A 23,139-nucleotide genomic window follows, 5' to 3' on the forward strand; every position below is an offset into this window, starting at 1 on the left:
CCGCAAAAACGAAAAAAAAAAAAAAAAAAAAAAAAGAACTTAGTATGTCAGCCATATAGTTGATTTAGCATAACCAACATGTTTGCTGAATCATTGGCTGACATCCCAGATGTCTTAAAATAGCAATTTGCAAATAAATTACAGAATTTTAGAACTGAGAAGAGTTGTTATGTCATTTCATCCAGACTCTGAGTTTTATACTTAAGGAGTACATTTCTAGAGAGCCTGTGATTTTTCCTCCAGGCAACATAGCCAGGTATGGAGGAGCAGAGACTGGATTACAAACCTCCTTATCTAGTGGTTTCCCCCTTTACTATATGCTGCTGGAATGGAAGCCTTTGGCTTCAAACCACACATTCATTATCTTACGGTTTTATGGGTCAAAAGTCTGACATGGGTCTCACGGGGCTAAAATCAAGGCACTGGCCAGTCTGTGTTCCTTTCTGGAGCCTCTAGGGAGAAAGTGTTTCCTTGCCTTTTCCAGGTTCTAGAGGCTCCCCATTCCTTTTATACATTTGAAATGTGGTTTATACATTTGAAATGTGGTTTCAAGCTCTTGAACATAGAGGCAAATCATACATCAGTCTGGGAGTGATAAACAAAGCCAACCCTTCCATGCAAAGGATTGATTCATTGAGGAATCATTTATCTCACTTGTGATTGTGACAGTCACCCAGGAAACAGCATCCTGGCCTTTCATATCTCCAGGTCCCTCCTAAAGTCAGAAAGTATGCTGCCAATCCAAACTTCCTTTTTATACATGGGTGGAAATGCTTAGACTCTAGGACCACTCACCAGGTTTCCTTTCTTATTTGCAAAGTGTGCCTTCAGGGGCTTCTGCAGCACAGCTGATTTGCTTTGTTTGAGGGCTCTGACTTTAACAGCAAGTCTGAATAAAAAAGACATGAAAAAGAGATATTACTCCTAAAGAAAGCTTAGAGCAACCTTGAACAAACAGAGAAAGGAGGACTTTAAGAGTTTAACTCATGTTAGACCACCTACCATTAGGACCACTAGATGCTCAGATGGTCAGGAGCCAAGAAAGAGAGAGATCAGAGCCAGTTCACTCTACCTGGTTTCATTCATTCATTCATCCATTCATTCATTCCTCCTTTTGACAAATATATATCGAGGGCCACCCTGTACTATGGACTTGAAGTACAATGCTAATAGGTTATCACTGTCCCCAGTGTTCCCAGTCCTGTGAAGAAGACTGTTCAACCAACAAAGTTTTGTTTTGTTGTTATGACATTGATTGAGTACAATTAATCTGGATGTAGTTTGAAGAGAAACCAAAATTAAGAGAAGGGTACATTTGGTAATTTATAAGACTAGGACTTTACACATATGAACTACAATTAAACAGGAAGCACCTTAGATCTAAAAAGTAAGATCCAATTTGAATAGTTCTGTAGCAATATTCTGCCACTCACTGAAACATAAAATACCACCCAAGTGAAATCCAAACCTTCTTTAGAGAGAAATGTACATAATATAGAAAATTACTGATTTGTAATTTATGATCACAAATACTAAATGTTTCATTTGCAATCTCACAAATGATTTGTCATAGGTAGAATAAAAGTTTAATTTTGAATCACTTGTTTTAAAAAGATTTGTCATTCACTCATTCATTCATTTTAAATCATAAAAGTGATACTTTCTAGTAGACAGTAGAATATAGAAAAATTAAAAGAATATGAAAATTTCCACCCATTTATTGAATAAAAATTTGTGGTCAGTTAAGCTCCAAACATAAAAAGCCAAAACTGCCTGATAGTTTGTGTGCCCTGGAGTTGGAGGCGCCTCACTCTGACGTGTACCCTTCAGCTTTGTCTGGCCCCAGCCTGGTGCGCATGGTGACCGTCTGTGCTGATTCCATCACCAAGCATCTGGACAGGCTGGAGGAGGTCCGCAACAAGTTGGGCTATGTGGATGTGTTGACCCTCATGCGGCGCATCATGCTGGACACCTCTAACAAGCTCTTCCTGAGGATCCCCTTGGACGGTACTAAAATTTTCACTTTTTTAAAAAATATATTTATTTACTTATTTATTTATTTTTTGGCTGTGTTGGGTCTTCGTTGCTGTGCGCGGGCTTCCTCTAGCCGTGGTAAGCAGGGGCCACTCTTCATTGTGGTGCACGGGCTTCCCATTGCTGTGGCCTCTCCTGCTGCAGAGCATGGACCCCAGGCATGGAAGCCTCAGCAGCCGTGGCAGGCGGCCTTCAGCAGTTGTGGCCCACGGACTCCAGAGCGCAGGCTCAGCAGCTGCGGCGCACCGGCCCAGCCGCTCCGCGGCATGTGGGGCCCTCCCGGACCAGGATTCAAACCCGCATCCCGTGCACCAGCAGGCGGACTCCCAACCATTGCGCCACCAGGGAAGCCCTGAAATTTTCATTCTTCTGACTTGACATTCAGCCCTGTATTAAACAGGGCATGAGAAGAAGGATAACGGACTCAAGCGAAGATACGCTCTTTTGCATACTGCTCTTCTTTAAACCCTTCTAAGTATTCCCAAATATTTTTCCTGGTATGTCTGCCTTGTTCACTTATAAGGTCATAAATATCCACAGCAGGGGCCATCTTCTATTTCCTTTGTATCTCTCTTCATTGCTCTAGAAAATAGGATCCTACCCACAGCTGAAACTTAACAGATGTGATCATTTGATTTGGTCATAAGTATATCCTACCACCAAACCTATGTATTTAACCATTACCAACCATTCTTTTGGGCATGATATACACATATATATGTGTATATATGTATGTATAGTTATATATATATACACACACAAACACACAGACATGTTCCATCTATCTACACACACACATAAATATACGTACACACCTCTCCCTCAAAGCCACTAAGTATGAAAATTTTGATTCTATATGATGATAAAGGTACTGAGGCTGCTGGAAATGATGATGATAACTAACATAAATTTAGTATCTACTATGTGCCAAGCAGTATAAAAAGTTGCTTCACATAAACTTTGTCACTTAGCATTTATAACAATCCTGGCAAGATGTCTCACTCAAGAAACTGCTTTCCTCACTATATTACAGAAACAAATATTAAACACATACATGCAACTCTACTGCCAACAAAAGAACAAACATTAATCATGTGGATTCATTCCATTCTGCTGCTGTCAGCTTAATGTAATTTCTCCTGACTTGATTTCTAGCAATGCTCATTGATTCATACATTCATTCAACTAATATTTATTGATTGCCTATTTTATGCCAGACATAGGTTCTGGGGATAGACCAGTTGGACAAGACGAAGTCCTTGCCTTCAGAGAGTTTACACCCTAGTGGGTATATGGACAGTAAACAACTAACTATCTAGTAATATATTAGGCTATAATAAGTGTCTTAAAAAAACAGGGCTTCCCAGGTGGCGCAGTGGTTGAGTGTCCGCCTGCTGATGCAGGGGACACGGGTTTGTGCCCCGGTCCAGGAGGATCCCACATGCCACGGAGCGGCTGGGCCACGAGCCATGGCCGCTGAGCCTGCGTGTCCGGAGCCTGTGCTCCGCAACGGGAGAGGCCACAGCAGCGAGAGGCCCGCGTACCACAAAAAAAAAAAAAGAAAAAAAAAAATCAGGGCAAAGGGCTAGAAAGTGAAGGGGGAGGTCAGCGGGAGGCTGAAGCTCTTGTGGAGACAAAGGGTGGTCAGGAAGTTCTCTGTGGAGAGGATGTCTGAAAATAGCCCCAAATGAAGTGTAACAATGAGCCACGTGCTCAGCCACGTGCTCAGCCAATGAGATATGAGAGAACAACATCACAGGTATAAGAACAAAGCACGATTTTCACACTTGCCCAGACCAGCTGAGCTATCACACCTGCTCCCTGATTGACCACATTTGGACAAGCAGACAAGCGATAAGCCCTCCCTTTCTCTGCTCCACTCTCCTCACCTCATCTCCCTGCCTCTTTAATGATTCCTTACCAGAGTCCTAGGAACCCCATCTGATTGACATTAGGATGGGAGCCCCATTCACTCTGCAAGTCACAGCCTCTTGCCTCATCCCCTTTCACACAGGGACTCTGAAAGTCCTGTTTGCCTGTTCCACGTACATCTCTCCTAAGATATGACAGGTACCTATTTTAGAAGTCCTTGCTCTTTGGTTCCCCACTAGCCTTGATTCTTAGGAGGGATCAAGTAAAGGGAATTGTACATCTGTCCGTTAACTTATGGATGCAGACTGCGGTCTAAGAACCTTCATAACCCATACAGACTTATGCATATGTCCCTCTGCTCACCGGGTCCTTGTTAAACTCTCAATTGGCCTGAGGGACCCAGTGCACCAAAGAGGAAAGGACATGGCCCTGAGGTTAGATAGAACCAGGCTCCAGCCTAGGGACTTCCTGACACACTGCTTCTACTTTGTTGGGCAAGCTTCTTCATTTCTGTGAACTGCAGTTTCTGCACCTGCATATGTCTCTTCCCTTCTCTTGTGTATAATTTGAAAAACAGAAGGGGTTTTCTTTTCTCTAGTATTCAATTTAATTCAAGAACATCCGTTAAGATCTGACTGTGCACAAGACTCAGGACAAGGCACTGAAGATTCCAAGATGAATTCTACACTCTGAACCGAAATATAAACAGCAGAGCAGCATGGCTTTTTGCCTTTCTAGGTGCCAGAATTGAGGCCATAACAGCATTAATTACTTCTTATTTCCCACAGTCAGGAAAACAGGAGGGAGTTGGAGGCTCAGCCATGGAGAAGCGTGTGAGATTCTAGGCTGTGTCTCTAGCACAAACTTGAAAACTGGCAAATCTCTGGTTAACGTGGCCAATTTAGATGCCAAGGAGAATAAATTAGTGTTGATTTGCTTAGTGGCATTCCCCTGGCTGAAACACCCTTTGGAGTTGGAACCTTGCCCTGCTTAGAGTCCCAGATGGTAGGAGAGTCTACAGGGGATCTTCTCTGAGCAGTGTACCATCCTTGGGCTCACATTTTTGCTCATCTGTTCTGATCTTTTTCTGTTTTTCCAGAAAGGGCCATCGTGGTTAAAATCCAGGGTTATTTTGATGCATGGCAAGCTCTCCTTCTCAAACCAGACATCTTCTTTAAGATTTCTTGGCTATGCAGAAAGTATGAAAAGTCTGTGTAAGTAACAAATTTTGGAATATTTATTGCTGAGATTGGATTGATCTGTGTTGTGTCTTAGTTATTGCTGGCCTCTTCGGCAAGCTTTCTCCTCTCCAGAACTGCAAGGGAGCTGTTAAGCACTTCTTACAGCAATTTGGCAGCATGTGGCCAGACCACAAGGAAAGGAAGACGTTGGCCCAGGGCAGTTTTCCCTAGGAGGCTGAGAGCTCCATCTCTGGAACTAGGACACTGCTGTGTATTTTGAGTTGAAGAGAAGGGCTGGCTGAACCTATCCTTATCATTAGTCAAAGTTCTCTTTGCATGCCTGGAAAAATAAATCATTTTATTGTTGTGTTGCTTCTGAATGAATTTAACTTAATTCAACTTGTAAGAATTGACAGTAGTTACAAGAGAATTTTTTCACGATGAACTTTTTTAAGACGTGTTGTTTGTTTAGTTATGCATCTTATATCTTGGGGGATCCTAAAACTGTCATTAAATGGCTTTGCTTTTATCTCAGACTAGTCTAGTAGAAGATTAGACAAATGCCCAATTACCTACTGGATAATCAATGGGTTTTCAGAGTGTAAGTAGCCAGCCAGCACACATGCCACCTCTTACCGCCAGTGGAAAGCACAGGGGATCTAGAGGTAGACAGACCTGGTGTGTATCCTGTCTCTACCACTTAGTAACCAAATGTCCTTGGGAAGTTCTTCAAAGTAAAATATAACATACCCTCCATGGTGGCAATACAGGTTAATGAGATCCTCTATAAAGGGCAATCAGCACAAAGCATGACACATAGTAGGCAGTAAACATGTTAGTTTTCCCCGTCCCTCTGTTCATATCTTTCCCAGATGTCCCTGACTATCTTAAATTCTCCCCCAAAGTTCCCAAAGTTGTTGGAAGACCTAACTTCATCCTGTTTGCATGTTTTGAAATTCAGTAATACTAGTCTCCAGGAAGTTAGCTTGATGTTGCTTTATATATTTCAAGCGGATGATGAGTATCAGATGGATGATTTGGACACCTGGTCCTTTAAACATTTCTCTTTGTTTCTACCTGAGCTTATTGTGACTTGAATCGATAAGATAAATGGTTCATCTCTTCACTGCTGTCAGAATTTGTGGTTGTCTCAAGAGTCTTATTGGTCCACAGTTAAACTTGGTCATTAGTTTAGCTTCAGTATGGTCAGCAGACCCATAGAAACTTATAACATGAAACTGTATAACAGTTTCTCTTTGGTTTCTTTAAAATTACCTCAACAACATTCCCTCTCTATATAAATTTGCCAATGGTTAGTTCACTATGTACTATCTCCTCTGATCTAAAGCAGTAAAAACTTAAAGAAATCTTTTAATCTCCTTCCCCTGCATGCCTTTGCAATAACGCCGATACTTTTTTTGAGGCATAAAACACTATGTTAGTTTCATGTGTACAGCCTGATTCAATATTTGAATATATTGAGAAATGTTCATCACAATTAATCTAGTTAACATCTTTTACCATACATAGTTACAAAACTTTTTCCTTGTGATGAGAACTTTTAAGATCTACTCTCTTAGCAACTTTTAAATATGCAATACTGTATATTAACTGTAGTCACCATGCTGTACCTTACATCCCCATGATTTATTGATCATATAAGTGGAAGGAAGTTTGTACCTTTGACCCCCTTCACCCATTTCACATCCAACCTATCCCCAGCACCCATGGCAATCACCAATCTCTTCTTGTAAAACTGAAGTTGGGATTTCTCCTTTTGTTATTGTTTTTTTAAGATCCCACATATAAGAGAGATCATATAGAATTTGTCTTTCATACCAATATTTAAAAATATATATTTATGTAAAGGTTTCTGGGACATCTACTTCCATCCCTATTCATTCAATTTTATATTTTCCCTCTTTGAATTCCCAATATTAGAACAGTATTGTTTTCTACTTTTTGTTTTGTCAAATGTAGGCTTTTCAGTCTCAGAATACATTAAATAAGTGTTTGTGGCCTCGACTAGGAACCTAGCCACCATTATTTTCGTACAAACAGAGGAATTCTTGCAATATAATTTGTGAGTCAGAGACTTCTGATTTCCTGGAAACTGACATTTAACTCAATTCTCCTAGTTTTTAATGACATACAAATTCAAATACATACATTTAAGCAGAAGCAAATTTTAACCTGAATAGGAGGAATCCCAGTGGATATTCACAGGCCCCTGATTCTGGCCCAGGGAGGAAGGAGATGCTTAGAAGTGGATGCAGCTCCATCAAGAAATTCTCTAGGAATTCAAAGTCTAGGGGCATTTCAATACATCCCAGGCCATTTGGGGGCCATTGCTTAGGTAGGAATGCTATGAGCATTCTAGCCCACTATTGAATAAATGTAGGAGATACTCAACAAATATTTGCTGAACAAATGGATGGGTAGGTAAATGAATAAACGTGAATATATCCCTGCTGTATATCTGGATTGGTGAGTGTGTGTGTTTGTGCGCGCGCCTATAAAGCATACTCACAGAGATAAACAATAGTAGGCATCCTTATTTAGAATGACACAATGAAAATGCTACCCTGAAGAATATCTCTCAGAATGTTTAAACATCTTCCTTGAGATGCCCCCCCAAAAAACTTTTAAAGATAGGAGGTATCTTAAAGAATCCTCCGTTACTTTTCCTGTTGAACTGAAGTAAACATAGAGGCTATTTAGGTCAACAGAGTATTTAAGCGTGTAGGCAACTGTGTCAACAAGAATTTGAAAGAAAGATTTACTGTACATTTAACATAATACAGAATACTGTTCCCTGACATTGGGGAACAATACAATTATACGTGAATGCATACATTAAAGACAAAGTTAAAGATAACAGAATTGAGATCTCAAGGTGGCCTTATTGTTCATCTAGCCTGATCCCTTCACTTTAAAAGAGACGTAAGACTCAGAGACTTAAACTAGGTTACATGGAACGACAACAACCTGGACCAGAACCTGACCCTTTGGTCGAAGGTGTTTTTCCCTCCTGCACACCGTCAAAAGGCATATGCATATTGATGCAGACAGTCATTCGTTCAACAAATATTTACTTAGTGTTACTAGGAGGCAGAAACTGCAAGGTATGAGATAAATATCAGGAAAAATACTTCCTGTGTAGAAGAGGAACCTCAAACTCAATTGTCTTCGAGACTATGCAGATAAAAGTGGGCTGGGTGGATGTAAGACACAGGAAATGGAGGTGCCCATGGCAGACTGGAGAGTGCATGCTCCCACTAAAGGCATTCACTGGCTTTGGTTTTTGACGTTTAACTTAAGCACTGTGCTGGCCCAATAAAATAGCAGAAAACATAAATGGATTTAGCCATTTGGTACCAGTTTTCAACTCTTAACTACAGTTACAGCCTTGATTTCGCTACCACTGCCGAGATACATGGGCTAACTCTGGTTCCTTAACATGATATAATGTGTATGTAATTTAAGAATATTTGTGAAGAATTAAGTATAAATTCAGTTATTCATGAGCACTAATGGCTTCCACTAAAGCAGATCATTTTATTTTTAAACATGGCAAACAAATCCATTTATCTAGATGTCATATCTGTGTACAAGTAGATAATATTTACACTGTTTTTTCCAGCGAGGAGCTGAAAGACGAAATGGAAATTCTGGTAGAAAAAAAAAGACGCAGGATTTTCATAGCAGAGAAACTGGAAGACTCAATGGATTTCACCACTGAGTTGATTTTGGCTGAGGTACAGACCTGAACTAACCCTAATTCCCACACAACATACGTGTATGACTGATCAGTGTCTAAAAATTCTCTCCTGTTAATTGTGGCATGTTTCTGCTTTGACTATATGCTCCAGTACTTCTATAATGACCAATCCAATAGCCCCCTATTAGACAGTCAGGTAAGACTGACCTTTAAGACTGAAACTTCTGTGTTTCTGCACAATAAAAACAGGAAAACTGGGGAATCCAAAGACACTAAACACATAGATATTTCGTTAAGTTCTTCAGCTTTGAGATGAAGATTGTTAATGCAAATGTCCATCATCAGACCCAAAGACACATAATTTCTATGATTTCATTTTGTTGAGGTCCACCCTCAACAAATTAATCCTTGAGTGCCACCCTCCCTCCTGTTCTGAACCGTTCATTCACATTGCCAATGTTTCTCTCCGCTTTCAATTGTCCAGAAGCGTGGTGACCTGACAAGAGAGAATGTGAACCAGTGCGTACTGGAAATGCTGATCGCAGCACCGGACACCATGTCCATCTCTGTGTTTTTCATGATGCTTCTCATTGCAAAGCACCCCCAGGTTGAAGAGGCAATAATGAAGGAAATCCAGACTGTTGTTGGTAAGAATCTATCAAGCAAGATTCCTAAGAATCTTATGTCAAAATCTTTATTAGAAGCCACCCAGAGAACCAACAAAGCAAGTCAATGTGTCATATTTTCATTATGCCAAACAGGTGTCTGTGTTTTTCTAATATAAAAAAAAAATACACGCTGGCTGGAAAAAAATCCAAATAATAGAGAGATGTATAAAGCAGAAAGTATTATTTCCTGATCGCTTCCACTCTCCTTCCCATTCCCCAGGGGGAATCACTGTTAATATTTTGATGTGTATCCTTCAAGGTCTTTTTTGATGGGCACATAAACACATATATGCGGTTCTATTTGTCTGTGTTTAAAAAAACATGGGATCATCCACAAGGATTTGCTACCTTATCAGTGACAAAAGGCTTTTTTCACCCAGGGAAATGGCTATCATTTTCTGCAGTGTTTCTGGGTTTCAAGCAGCCCATTCTTCCAGGTGGTGGCAGAGGGAGGAGGAAAGGGTGATGATAGCAGAGGCAGGGGAGCAATCAGTTTCCCTCACCCACCCGCTCCTCCTCCTCTGCAGGACAGCCTCCAGGTCCCTGCTCAGCTCTTCCCCACTCTGTCCCCTCCCTGCTCTCCCACTGCTTCAGCATCACTCTGCCACTGCTTCGGATATCCCCACCCTTCCCTGGAGACGCTGCCACGTTCAGAAGTCAGAACTGCTTTCTGGAGAAAACAGATTGCCTTATTTGGAATGTGCTTCACATAAGTAATCTCTTTAGGAACACATTTCAGACACATGTGAAGGGGTATCAGTAATGATATAGATTTTTCTTTCTTGACTTTACAGGTCTCTGTGAAACAACGTATTTTGTTGTTAAAAGGCACCATGTATGTTTTAAACTTTTTATCTTATTTATCTTTAAAACCATTTGAGTGCTGCCTGAAACAGATGACAAGGGGAAATTTCATACACGGATTAAATATGTGAAAGGGTTCTGCAGACGCGTTGCCATAGGAGGGCCACTGCCTGGGAAGGTAGATAGCAAGGAGCCAGAATGACATCCGGGTTTCAAATCCTGGAATGTTTTCTCAAGCACCCTTTTCAGGTTATGGGTTCTGTGCCAGGTGCAAGGGCACCGCGGTGAACAAGCCAGTGCCATCCCTTCAGTCCTGGGCTCTCAGTCTCGTGAGAAAAAGAGAATTCAAGAAACAAGCTCAGTGGAGTGAGAAAGAGTCACAGAATGATGGGGGTACAGGCAACACAGGGGAAACTGCTCTTGAGATCATAAACCTTTAATACAATTTCCTTGAGACGTGAAAAGTTCTTGTGCCCCTTGATATCCCCCTGACACGACAGTCCTCTTGAAAGATAAAACTGGGACAACCACTAGTACATGTATACTTGTTCCCCCTAGACCCACAGGACTGGTAATTACTTCTAAAAGTATGCCTTTTGTTACCTTCTCCATCATCTGCCCTCTAACTCCCCACCACAGATAAATACACCCATTAGACTCTTACTGTGTTCGAAAAGCAGTATGTGAGGGGCTGTGTTGTTAAAGTTCTCTAACCAAGTGAGACCATTCCCGAATAACCTAACTGTACAGGAGACAGAGCTGCCTCAGGACCCTGGGTTGACTTGCATTCTGCAAAAACAGTAGCCCATTTCAGGATGCTTTGAAGTTTTGACAATTCTGAGAGTAATCCAAGCCTCTTTGACCAGTGTCAAGCCAAGCTGAGACATGGAGGTGTCCATCAATCCCCAGCTCACCTGGAGCAGATGAGGCACCCGATTTGTTGTGATGGAGAGAGGGCGTTCTTGACACGCTACCACCCAGGTTGTCCTTGATGAGATGAGGAGGAGAGACTAACAGTGATATTTTTCTTTTTTTTTTTTTAATTTTCTTTACTTTTTTATACAGAAGGTTTTTATTAGTCATCCATTTCATACACATCAGTGTATACATGTCAATCCCAATCTCCCAATCCATCACACCACGACCCACACCCCCCACTGCTTTTCCCCCTTGGTGTCCATACGTTTCTTCTCTACATCTGTGTCTCAATTTCTGCCCTACAAACCAGTTCATCTGTAGCATTTTTCTAGGTTCCAAATATATGTGTCAATATACGATATTGGTTTTTCTCTTTTTGACTTACTTCACTCTGTATGACAGTCTCTAGATCCATCCACATCTCTACAAATGACCCAGTTTCGTTCCTTTTCATGGCTGAGATATATTCCATTGTATATATGTACCACACCTTCTTTATCCATTCGTCTGTCGATGGGCATTTAGGTTGCTTCCATGACCTGGCTATTGTAGAGTGCTGCAATGAACATTGGGGTGCATGTGCCTATTTGAATTATGGTTTTCTCTGGGTATATGCCCAGTAGTGGGATTGCTGGGTCGTATGGTAATTCTATTTTTAGTTTATAAGGAACTTCCATACTGTTCTCCATAGTGGCTGTATCAATTTACATTCCCACCAACCGTGCAAGAGGGTTCCATTTTCTCCAAACTCTCTCCAGGATTTGATGTTTGCAGATTTTCTGATGATGCCAATTCTAACTGGTGTGAGGCGATACCTCATTGTAGTTTTGATTTGCATTTCTCTAATAATTAGTGATGTTGAGCAGCTTTTCATGTACTTCTTAGCTATCTGTATGTCTTCTTTGGAGAAATGTCTGTTTAGGTCTTCTGCCCATTTTTGGATTCGGTTCCTTTTTTTAATATTGAGCTGCATCAGCTGGTTATATATTTTGGAGATTAATCCTTTGTCCGTTGACTCATTTGCAAATATTTTCTCCCATTCTGAGGGTTGCCTTTTTGTCTTGTTTACGGCTTCCTTTGCTGTGCAAAAGCATTTAAGTTTCATTAGGTCCCATTTGTTTATTTTTGCTTTTATTTCCATTACTCTAGGAGGTGGGTCAAAAAGGATCTTGCTGTGATTTATGTCAAAGAGTGTTCTTCCTATGTTTTCCTCCAGGAGTTTTATAATGTCCGGTCTTACATTTAGGTCTCTAATATATTTTGAGTTTATTTTTTTGTATGGTGTTAAGGATTGTTCTAATTTCATTCGTTTACATGTAGCTGTCCAGTTGTCCCAGCACCACTTATTGAAGAGACTGTCTTTTCTCCATTGTATATCTTTGCCTCCTTTGTCATAGATTACTTGACCATAGGTGTGTGGGTTTATCTCTGGGCTTTCTATCTTCTTCCATTGATCTATATTTCAGTTTCTGTGCCAGTACCATATTGTCTTGATTACTATAGCTTTGTAGTATAGTCTGAAGTCAGGGAGTCTGATTCCTCCAGCTCCATTTTTTTCCTTCAAGACTGCTTTGGCTATTCAGGGTCTTTTGTGTCTCGATACAAAATTTAAGATTTATTTGTCCTAGTTCTGTAAAAAAGGCCATTGGTAATTTGATAGGGATTGCATTGAATCTGTAGATTGCTTTGGGTAGTATAGTCATTTTCACAATATTGATTCTTCAAATCCAAGAACACGGTATATCTCTCCATCTGTCGGTATCATCTTTAATTTCTTTCATCTGTGTCTTATAGTTTTCTTCATACAGGTCTTTTGTCTCCCTAGATAGGTTTATTCCTAGGTATCTTACTCCTTTGTTGCAATGGTAACTGGGAGTGTTTCCTTAAGTTTTCTTTCAGATTTTTCAACATTAGTATATAGGAATGCAAGAGATTTCTGCACACTAATCTTGTATCCTCCAACTTTACCAAATTCATTGATTAGCTCTAGTAGTTCTCTGGTGGCATCTTTAGGATTCTCTATATACAGTATCATGTCATCTGCAAACAGTGACAGTTTTACTTCTTCTTTTCCAATTTGTATTCCTTTCACTTCTTTTTCTTCTCTGATTGCCTTGGCTAGGACTTCCAAAACTATGGTGAATAATAGTGGTGAGAGTGGACATCCTTGTCTTGTTTCTTATCTTAGAAGAAATGCTTTCAGTTTTTCACCATTGAGAATGATCTTTGCTGTGGGTTTGTCGTACATTGTCTTTATTATGTTGAGGTAGGTGCCCTATATGCCCACTTTCTGGAGAGTTTTTATCATAAATGGCTGTTGAATTTTGTCCAAAGCTTTTTCAGCATCTATTGAGATGATCATATGGTTTTTATTCTTCAATTTGTTAATATGGTATATCATGTTGATTGATTTGAGTATATTGAAGAATCCTTGCATCCCTGGGATAAATCCCACTTGATCATGGTGCATGATCCTTTTAATGTGTTCTTGGATTCTGTTTGCTAGTATTTTGTTGAGGATTTTTGCATCTATATTCATCAGTGATATTGGTCTATAATTTTCTTTTTTTGTAGTATCTTTGTCTGGTTCTGGTATCAGGGTGATGGTGGCCTCATAGAATGGGTTTGGGAGTGTTCCTTCCTCTGCAATTTTTTGGAAGAGTTTGAGAAGGATGAGTGTTAGCGCTTCCCTAAATGTTTGATAGAATTCATCTGTGAAGCCATCTGGTCCTGGACTTTTGTTTGTTGGAAGATTTTTAACCACCGTTTCAATTTCATTACTTGTGATTGGTCTGTTCATATTTTCTACTGCTTCCTCGTCCAGTCTTGGAAGGTTATACGTTTTTAAGCATTTGTCCATTTCTTCCAGGTTGTCCATTTATTGGCATAGAGTTGCTTGTAGTAGTCTCTTAGGATGCTTTGTATTTCTGCGGTTTCTGTTGTAACTTCTCCTTTTTCATTTCTAATTTTATTGGTTTGAGTCCTCTCCCTCCTTTTCTTGGTGAGTCTGGCTAATGGTTTATCAATTTTTTTTATCTTCTCAAGGAACCAGCTTTTAGTTTTATTCATATTTGCTACTGTTTTCTTTGTTTCTATTTCATTTATTTCTGCTTTGATCTTTATGATTTCTTTCCTTCTGATAACTTTGGGTTTTGTTTGTTCTTCTTTAGTTCCTTTAGCTGTAAGGTTAGATGGTTTACTTGAGATTTTTCTTGTTTCTTGATGTAGGCTTATATTGCTATAAACTTTCCTCTTAAAGCTGCTTTGCTGCATCCCATAGGTTTTGGATCGTCCTGTTTTCATTTTCATTTGTCTCTAGGTATTTTTTGATTTCCTCTTTGATTTCTTCAGTGATCTCTTGGTTATTTAGTAACGTATTGTTTAGCCTCCATGTGTTTCTGTTTTTTACATTTTTTTTCCCTGTAATTGATTTCTAATCACATAGCGTTTGTGGTCAGAAAAGATGCTTGATATGATTTCAATTTTCTTAAATTTGCTGAGGCTTGATTTGTGACCCAAGATGTGATCTATCCTGGAGAATGTTCTGTGAGCACTTGAGGAGAAAGTGTAATCTGCTGTTTTTGGATGGAATGTCCTATAAATATCAATTAAATCTATCTGGTCTATTATGTCAATTAACACTTGTGTTTCCTTATTAATTTTTTGTCTGAATGATCTGTCCATTGGTGTAACTGAGGTGTTACAGTCCCCCACTCTTATTGTGTTAATGTCGATTTCCTCTTTTATAGCTGTTAGCAGTTGCCTTAGGTATTGAGGTGCTCCTATGTTGGGTGCATACATATTTATAATTGTTATACCTTCTGCTTGGATTGTTTCCTAGATTATGTAGTGTCCTTCCTTGTCTCTTGTAACATTCTTTATTTTAAAGTGTATTTTATCTGATATGAGTATTGCTCCTGCAGCTTTATTTCATTTCCATTTGCATGGAATATCTTTTTCCATCCCCCCACTTTCAATCTGTATGTGTACCTAGGTCTGTATTGGGTCTCTTGTAGACAGCATATATATGGGTCTTGTTTTTTGTATCCACTCAGCGAGCCTGCGTCTTGTGGTTGGAGCATTTAATCTATTCATGTTTAAGGTAATTATCCATATGTATTTTCCTATTACCAGTTTCTTAACGGTTTTGGGTTTGTTTTTGTAAGTTTTTCTTCTCTTGTGTTTCCCACTTAGAGAAGTTCCTTCGGCATTTCTTATAGAGCTGGTTTGGTGGTGCTGAATTCTCTTAGCTTTTGTTTGTCTGTAAAGCTTTTGATTTCTCCATCAAATCTGAATGAGATCCTTTGTGGGTCAAGTAATCTTGGTTGTAGGTTCTTCCCTCTCATCACTTTAAGTATATCATGCCACTCCCTTCTGGCTTGTAAAGTTTCTGCTGAGAAATCAGCTGTTAACCTTATGGGGGTTCCCCTGTATGTTATCTGTCAAGTTTCCCTTGCTGCTTTCAATAATTTTTCTTTGTCTTTAATTTCTGCCAATTTGATTACTATGTGTCTTGGCATGTTTCTCCTTGGGTTTATCCTGTATGGGACTCTCTGCACTTCCTGGACGTGGGTTGCTATTTCCTTTCCCATGTTAGGGAAGTTTTCGACTATAACCTCTTCAAATATTTTCTTGGGTCCTTTCTCTCTCTCTTCTCCTTCTGGGACCCCTATAATGCGAATGTTGTTGTGTTTAATGTTGTCCCAGAGGTCTCTTAGGCTGTCTTCATTTCTTTTCATTCATTTTCTTTATTCTGTTCCGCAGCAGTGAATTCCACCATTTTGTCTTCTAGGTCACTTACCCGTTCTTCTGCCTCAGTTATTCTGCTATTGATTCCTTCTAGTGTACTTTTCATTTCAGTTATTGTGTTGTTCATCTCTGTTTGGTTGTTCTTTAATTCTTCTAAGTCTTTGTTAAACATTTCTTGCATCCTCTTCATCTTTGCCTCCATTCTTTTTCCAAGGTCCTGGATCATCTTCACTATCATTATTCTGAATTCTTTTTCTGGAAGGTTGCCTATCTCCACTTCATTTAGTTGCTTTTCTGGGGTTTTACCTTGTTCCTTCATCTGGTACATAGCCCTCTGCCTTTTCATCTTGTCTATCTTTCTGTGAATGTGGTTTTTGTTCCACAGGCTGCAGGATTGTAGGTCTTCTTGCTTCTGCTGTCTTCCCTGTGGTGGATGAGGCTATCTAAGAGGCTCGTGCAAGTTTCCTGATGGGAGAGAGTGGTGGTGGGTAGCTATCAGTGATATTTTCTGACAGATGACTGCATTGGATACCAGAAGAGAAAATTTCTGTGAACATCATTAATCTCACCATCTCACTTGACTAGAGGAGGAATGAATGTCTTCTGGAATTCAGAGTAGAGGACAAAACTAAAGAACCACAGAGGTGGCAATAAATGTTTAAAGTAGATTAGGTAGGTCTACATGATGCTGCAGAGAAGAAGTTCCTCTAAAGGGCTCATCAGCCACACACCCTCAGCTAACTATTGTCATGTGGGGATGTGAGTCCAATGTAACTTGTTTTTTTATTTCTCTACAAATCCAGAGATTTCTATGAAATCTCTCAGATGTTAAGATAATTGACTTCAAATCTGAATTTTCATAAGACACTCTGTGGACCAAACACAAAATATTTTACAATTATATATATAAATTTTTTCAACCAAGACCGAACTGACCTATAACTATACTGATCTGAAACTAGGAGTTTTATGCCCATCACATGTTGAAACTAACATGACCTCCTTTGTCCTTTTTATCTGATCCCACAGGTGAAAGAGACATAAGGATTGATGATATGCAAAAACTAAAAGTGGTAGAAAACTTTATTTATGAGAGCATGCGGTACCAGCCTGTCGTGGACCTGGTCATGCGCAAAGCCTTAGAGGATGATGTCATCGATGGCTACCCAGTGAAAAAGGGGACTAACATTATCCTGAATATTGGAAGAATGCATAGACTCGAGTTTTTCCCCAAGCCCAATGAATTTACTCTTGAAAACTTTGCCAAGAATGTAAGAGCCCTGCCTTAAAACTGAGTGCGCCACTCTTGAAAATGTCAACTCTTAAGTCCTCTCTGTTTCTGTGTCTGCACCATGTATATTTCATTCTATTTACTCATTCTCTTCACACCTCATCAGGAAAACACATTTCTCCTAGCTTGGAACATGGCCACCATGTCTGTCCTCAAGGCAAGGAGGCTGGCTCTCCAACTCTCAGAAATCTTCATGGAGGTACAAAATAGGTCAAAAGGTGAATAATTCAGGCCCTTAATTTGCTTAAAATGAGGCAAATTTTCTTTAACCAACACATTTAAACTTAACTTTTCCATTTAAACTTATCACCTTGTCACCATGTAGATTCAGCCGTAGCATCATCTAAGTCAAGGAAATCCACTTCTGCTTCAGATGGAAATCAAGTGAGAAGGAAAGATTTGGTTTTTGCAGTGGGCCTTTGGTTTCCCAAATGGCCCCACAAGCACTAGGCCTCATTCTATACAAGACTTTGTAATTAGAAGAGCCTCAGCTTCTTCTTTTCCTGTAATTGAGGTGTGCTGGAGATTCTGCCTCCATTATGTCAATTCTAGGCAATGATTTTTTTAACCTGAATTATCCAGATAGTTCCCTCTGTGCCCCCTTTTTCCATATGCATATGGAAATATGATCTTAGTTAAACCAGTTGTCTAATTCATTCCATTTCTATATAAGCAACCCACGCCATGTTGGCAATTGGTCAAAAATAACTTACTGAGCGTGTATTAAGTGTCAGGCACTACGTGAGTCCAAATGGGGACAAGACAGGCAGAGGTGTCCCATTAAATATTTGTATAACTAAATATATTTAGATCCTTGGCACTAATAGACAGGGAATCCACACCTTTGCCTACATTGGTCCTTTTCATCATGTTATATGGCCTGGCACAAAAACAATCTTTGCCTCAATGACTGGCAGAACAGCAGTAAAGCCGTGGTCTTCCCACAGAGCTAGTTGAGTATTTACATGAAAAGCAAAACTGGGGATTGTTTGAAGTTGTGTCCGTATCACAAAGGGTGAATCAAACTGGAGGGAGAAAGAGGCTTATCTGAGTTACAGTCATTCCTCTCCGTGAAGGAGCAGTATGGCCAAGTCACCAAAACTGAGCATTCTGACTCACAGTGTTTTCAGGGTGAATCAAACAGATATGCATGACTCTAGCCTTTACTTCTCTGGCTAATTGTCTGATCATTTTCCTAGGTTCCTTACAGGTACTTTCAGCCATTTGGCTTTGGGCCCCGGGCCTGTCCGGGAAAATACATTGCCATGGTGATGATGAAGGTCACCCTGGTCACACTTCTGAGACGCTTCCACGTGCAGACATTGCAAGGTCAATGTGTTGAAAAGATGCAGAAGAAAAATGACTTATCTTTGCACCCAGATGAGACCAGCGACCTGCTGGGAATGATTTTCATTCCAAGAAATTCAGACAAGTGCCTCGACCACTAGAAAAGTTTGGTCAGTCCCTGCCCTGGAGCACTTCTCAACAGTATTCCACATGGAAACCACCCACCTTTGCCAGGTAGTCCTCCTCCCATGAACAACCGTGGCCTCTGGCCTTTTATATACTTACCTCCTGTGGGGTGTCAGCGAGCCAGGAGATGCCGGTCATCTGAGCGCATCCAAACCAGAAACCAGACTGCAGGAGAAAATACGGAGGCCAAGATTTGTGCAGGAAACTGCAGCCCTAAAGGCCCAGTTCCACAAAACATGCTTTGGGAAAGACAAGCCATCAGCAAGACTCACGCCCGACTCCTCACTGTCCTGCCCTGAGATGGGAGCTTTGTAATGACTGGGGAAGAAGCACTCAAGTCAATTACAAAGGCCAGGCTGACATTGGGTACCTAGAGCTAAACACACCCACTAGTATGAATAAAGGGCTTTTGATTTTGTTTTTGGTGGGCTGGGTACTGCAATATTAACACCTTAGGAGAAATGCTTACAAATTCAGCATTTGCCTTTTCCTATGAATTATGTTAAATTAACTCTTGTTTAACCCCATGTGATTTAACTGTGGCAAAAGTTAAATGGAAGACTGTCGTTTCCCAGTCTCTCAATTTATGCCTCAACCAGATTATATATGTGTTCTAGGAAAGAAATTCATACAATGGGTTTGAAATTGAAATAAAATTCCTTTTTTCATATCTGCATTGTTGTTTAGTTCCATGAGTGCACTAAGAAAGAGAATACCCTAGGCAGTAGCACCTATTAACTCTTACCACAGGTCTATGATTTGGGGGAGGGGAAGACTCTGAATCTATATCTAAATCTACAACCCAGTGAGTTCAAACTTCTAAGGAGCGCTCCTAATATACCATTATCCTTCTCCCTCAACATTTCTCCCCATCTTACTTTCCATGGCCCCAACAGAAAAGAGCAACAGATCAGTAGAGAACATGGCCAGGGTAGATCCCCTACAATCACATTTTATCCTAGCTCAGATTTAACAATTACCTTAGAGATTTAACAGTTACCTAGTTTACCTAATCATTACATGTAGCCAGGGGTAAAATGCAAACCTCAGAATTAGCTCTTGAGAGAGAATAAAATAGATAGTGAATTTTCCAAATACCAGTTTCTTTCTGTTATATCACCAATATGGATGTGAATACTGAAGGCCACTTAAAAACTGAAAAATTAAACTCATTTATACACTTGTAAATCTTGGCCATTGAGTCAACCTGAATATTCTTCTCATCCTGCTATTTGGCAGAGCTCTTTTCTTTTGGAATCCATGCCGGTCCCCCATTCTTTTTTTTTTTTGGCCATGCCTGGTGACATGCAGCTTCCTACTGTCCTCCATTCTTACTCTCAAGATCAGTACTGAATCAACACTCTGGCTCAGAGACATTCTAACTGACCCAGAAACCAGGTAAAAGGGAGAGGTATTCAAAGTGGTCCGGGATGGGCATTAGTAAAGCAGGAAATATTTGCACTTTGCTGTATACCTGAATCTAACACAATGTTGTAAATCAACTATACTTCAGTTTAAAAAAGTAGGAAATACTTGAACTTGGAATTATCTGGATCATCTACATGGCCTAAACATATGTTGAAATAGGCCTGTGCACCTGGATATGTCTGTAGTCAAGTCTAGACAAACATCCAAATAATCCAGATCTGCAAAAGACAGTCCAGGATGGTAGACTTAATGTCTAAATTCATTAATTCACATTAACTCACTAGATGATTGTAAACACACAGTTCACTGTGACTAGAGCTGTACAGTAGAGGAAAACAGATTTTGGACCATTGCACTTCAGCCATCCAATTCCTTTGAACATCTACTGTATTTAATGTGTACATATACGTAGCCAAGGCCATCATCTATACAGTCAAAGTGAGATGGAGGTGGATATAGTTGTCTATAGATAATGCAGATAAAAAATATGCTAGGGGAAAACAGGACTAGGAAGTGGAGACCAGAGGAGGACAGGAAGAGGGGAACTGCTGGTTTGCATGATGAAAGCAAACTCTCCCAGAGTCAAATTATCTGAGTAATTACTCAACTTGAAATTCTCTTTGTCCAGTATTGACAAACCCCATATGTTTGGACAGGCTCGGTCTAAGAATTTGGAGTGTCACTGACTCTTCACTGGGCTGATGGGCATATATTTGAAAATTCTGTTTTCTCTTCAGAATTTTACCTAATTATTAAGTACTTAATGTACTTAACATAGCACTCTGAATGTGTTGTGGATTCTGTTTTTACTAACTCTCAGAAAACTGGGATGTACCAAAATGAAAATAAATAAGGAAACACAAGCTTTAAATGACACATTAAACAAGATGGACTTAATTGATATTTATAGGACATTCCATCCAAAAACGACAGAATACACTTTCTTCTCAAGTGCTCATGGAATGAACAATCTCTAGGATAGATCATATCTTGGGTCACAAATCAAGCCTTGGTAAATTTAAGAAAATTGAAATCATATCAAATATCTTTTCTGACCACAATGCTATGAGACTAGATATCAATTACAGGAAAAAAATCTGTGAAAAATACAGACACATGGAGGCTAAACAATAAATATCTAGTACTTAATAACCAAGAGATCACTTAAGAAAACAAAGAGGAAATCAAAAAATACCTAGACATAAGTCACAATGAAAAAACGACAATCCAAAACCTATGGGATGCAGCAAAAGCAGTTTTAAGAGGGAAATTTATAGCAATATAAGCCTACATCAAGAAACAAGAAAAATCTCAAGTAAACCATCTAACCTTACAGCTAAAGGAACTAGAGAAAGAAGAACAAACAAAACCCAAAGTTATCAGAAGGAAAGAAATCATAAAGATCAAAGCAGAAATAAATGAAATAGAAACAAAGAAAACAGTAGCAAATATGAATAAAACTAAAAGCTGGTTCCTTGAGAAGATAAAAAAAATTGATAAACCATTAGCCAGACTCACCAAGAAAAGGAGGGAGAGGACTCAAACCAATAAAATTAGAAATGAAAAAGGAGAAGTTACAACAGAAACCGCAGAAATACAAAGCATCCTAAGAGACTACTACAAGCAACTCTATGCCAATAAATGGACAACCTGGAAGAAATGGACAAATGCTTAAAAACGTATAACCTTCCAAGACTGGACGAGGAAGCAGTAGAAAATATGAACAGACCAATCACAAGTAATGAAATTGAAACGGTGGTTAAAAATCTTCCAACAAACAAAAGTCCAGGACCAGATGGCTTCACAGATGAATTCTATCAAACATTTAGGGAAGCGCTAACACTCCAGTTAACACTCATTCTTCTCAAACACTTCCAAAAAACAGAGGAAGGAACACTCCCAAACCCATTCTATAAGGCCACCATCACCCTGATACCAGAACCAGACAAAGATACTCCAAAAAAAGAAAATTACAAACCAATATCACTGATGAACATAGATGCAAAAATCCTCAACAAAATACAACAAAATACAGAATCCAACAACACATTAAAAGGATCATACACCATGATCAAGTGGGATTTATCCCAGGGATGCAAGGATTCTTCAATATATGCAAATCAATCAAGGTGATACACCATATTAACAAATTGAAAAATAAAAACCATATGATCATCTCAATAGACGCAGAAAAAGCTTTGGACAAAATTCAACATGCATTTATGATAAAAACTCTCCAGATAGTGGGCATATAGGGCACCTACCTCAACATAATAAAGGCAATATATGACAAACCCACAGCAAACATCATTCTCAATGGTGAAAAACTGAAAGCATTTCTTCTAAGATCAGGAACAAAACGGGATGTCCACTCTCACCACTATTATTCAACATAGTTTTGGAAGTCCCAGCCATGGAAATCAGAGAAGAAAAAGAAATAAAGGGAATACAAATTGGAAAAGAAGAAGTAAAACTGTCACTGTTTGCAGATGACATGATACTATACATAGAGAATCCTAAAGATGCCACCAGAAAACTACTAGAGCTAACCAATGAATTTCATAAAGTTGCAGGATACAAAATTAATGCACAGAAATCTCTTGCATTTCTATACACTAATGATGAAAAATCTGAAAGAGAAATTAAGGAAACACTCCCAGTTACCATTGCAACAAAAAGAATAAAATACCTAGGAATAAACCTACCTAGTGAGTCAAAAGACCTGTATGAAGAAAACTATAAGACACTGATGAAAGAAGTTAAAGATGATACCAACAGATGGAGACATATACCGTGTTCTTGGATTGGAAGAAACAATATTGTGAAAATGACTATACTACCCAAAGCAATCTACAGATTCAATGCAATCCCTATCAAATTACCAATGGCATTTCTTACGGAACTAGAACAAAAAATCTTAAAATTTGTATGGAGACATAAAAGACCCCGAATAGCCAAAGCAGTCTTGAGCGGAAAAAACAGAGCTGGAGGAATCAGACT

At 39.5% G+C, this 23,139-nt stretch overlaps 1 protein-coding gene across 1 annotated transcript in view; it reads left to right on the forward strand.

Annotated features, from left to right (window-relative positions):
* LOC103081312 (aromatase-like) overlaps nucleotides 1-18,686 on the forward strand; it is a 27,705-nt gene extending 9,019 nt beyond the window's left edge. The window contains exons 4-9 of the mRNA XM_007455521.1: nucleotides 1,831-2,007; nucleotides 5,006-5,120; nucleotides 8,731-8,845; nucleotides 9,293-9,455; nucleotides 16,977-17,218; nucleotides 18,438-18,686. Of these exons, the coding sequence (XP_007455583.1) occupies nucleotides 1,831-2,007; nucleotides 5,006-5,120; nucleotides 8,731-8,845; nucleotides 9,293-9,455; nucleotides 16,977-17,218; nucleotides 18,438-18,686 (1,061 nt within the window). The remainder of the gene's footprint in view (nucleotides 1-1,830; nucleotides 2,008-5,005; nucleotides 5,121-8,730; nucleotides 8,846-9,292; nucleotides 9,456-16,976; nucleotides 17,219-18,437) is intronic.
* The last annotated feature ends 4,453 nt before the right edge of the window (nucleotides 18,687-23,139 follow it).

Source organism: Lipotes vexillifer, unplaced genomic scaffold (genome assembly GCF_000442215.2).
Source record: "Lipotes vexillifer unplaced genomic scaffold, Lipotes_vexillifer_v1.1 scaffold24, whole genome shotgun sequence".
NCBI lineage: Eukaryota > Metazoa > Chordata > Mammalia > Artiodactyla > Lipotidae > Lipotes > Lipotes vexillifer.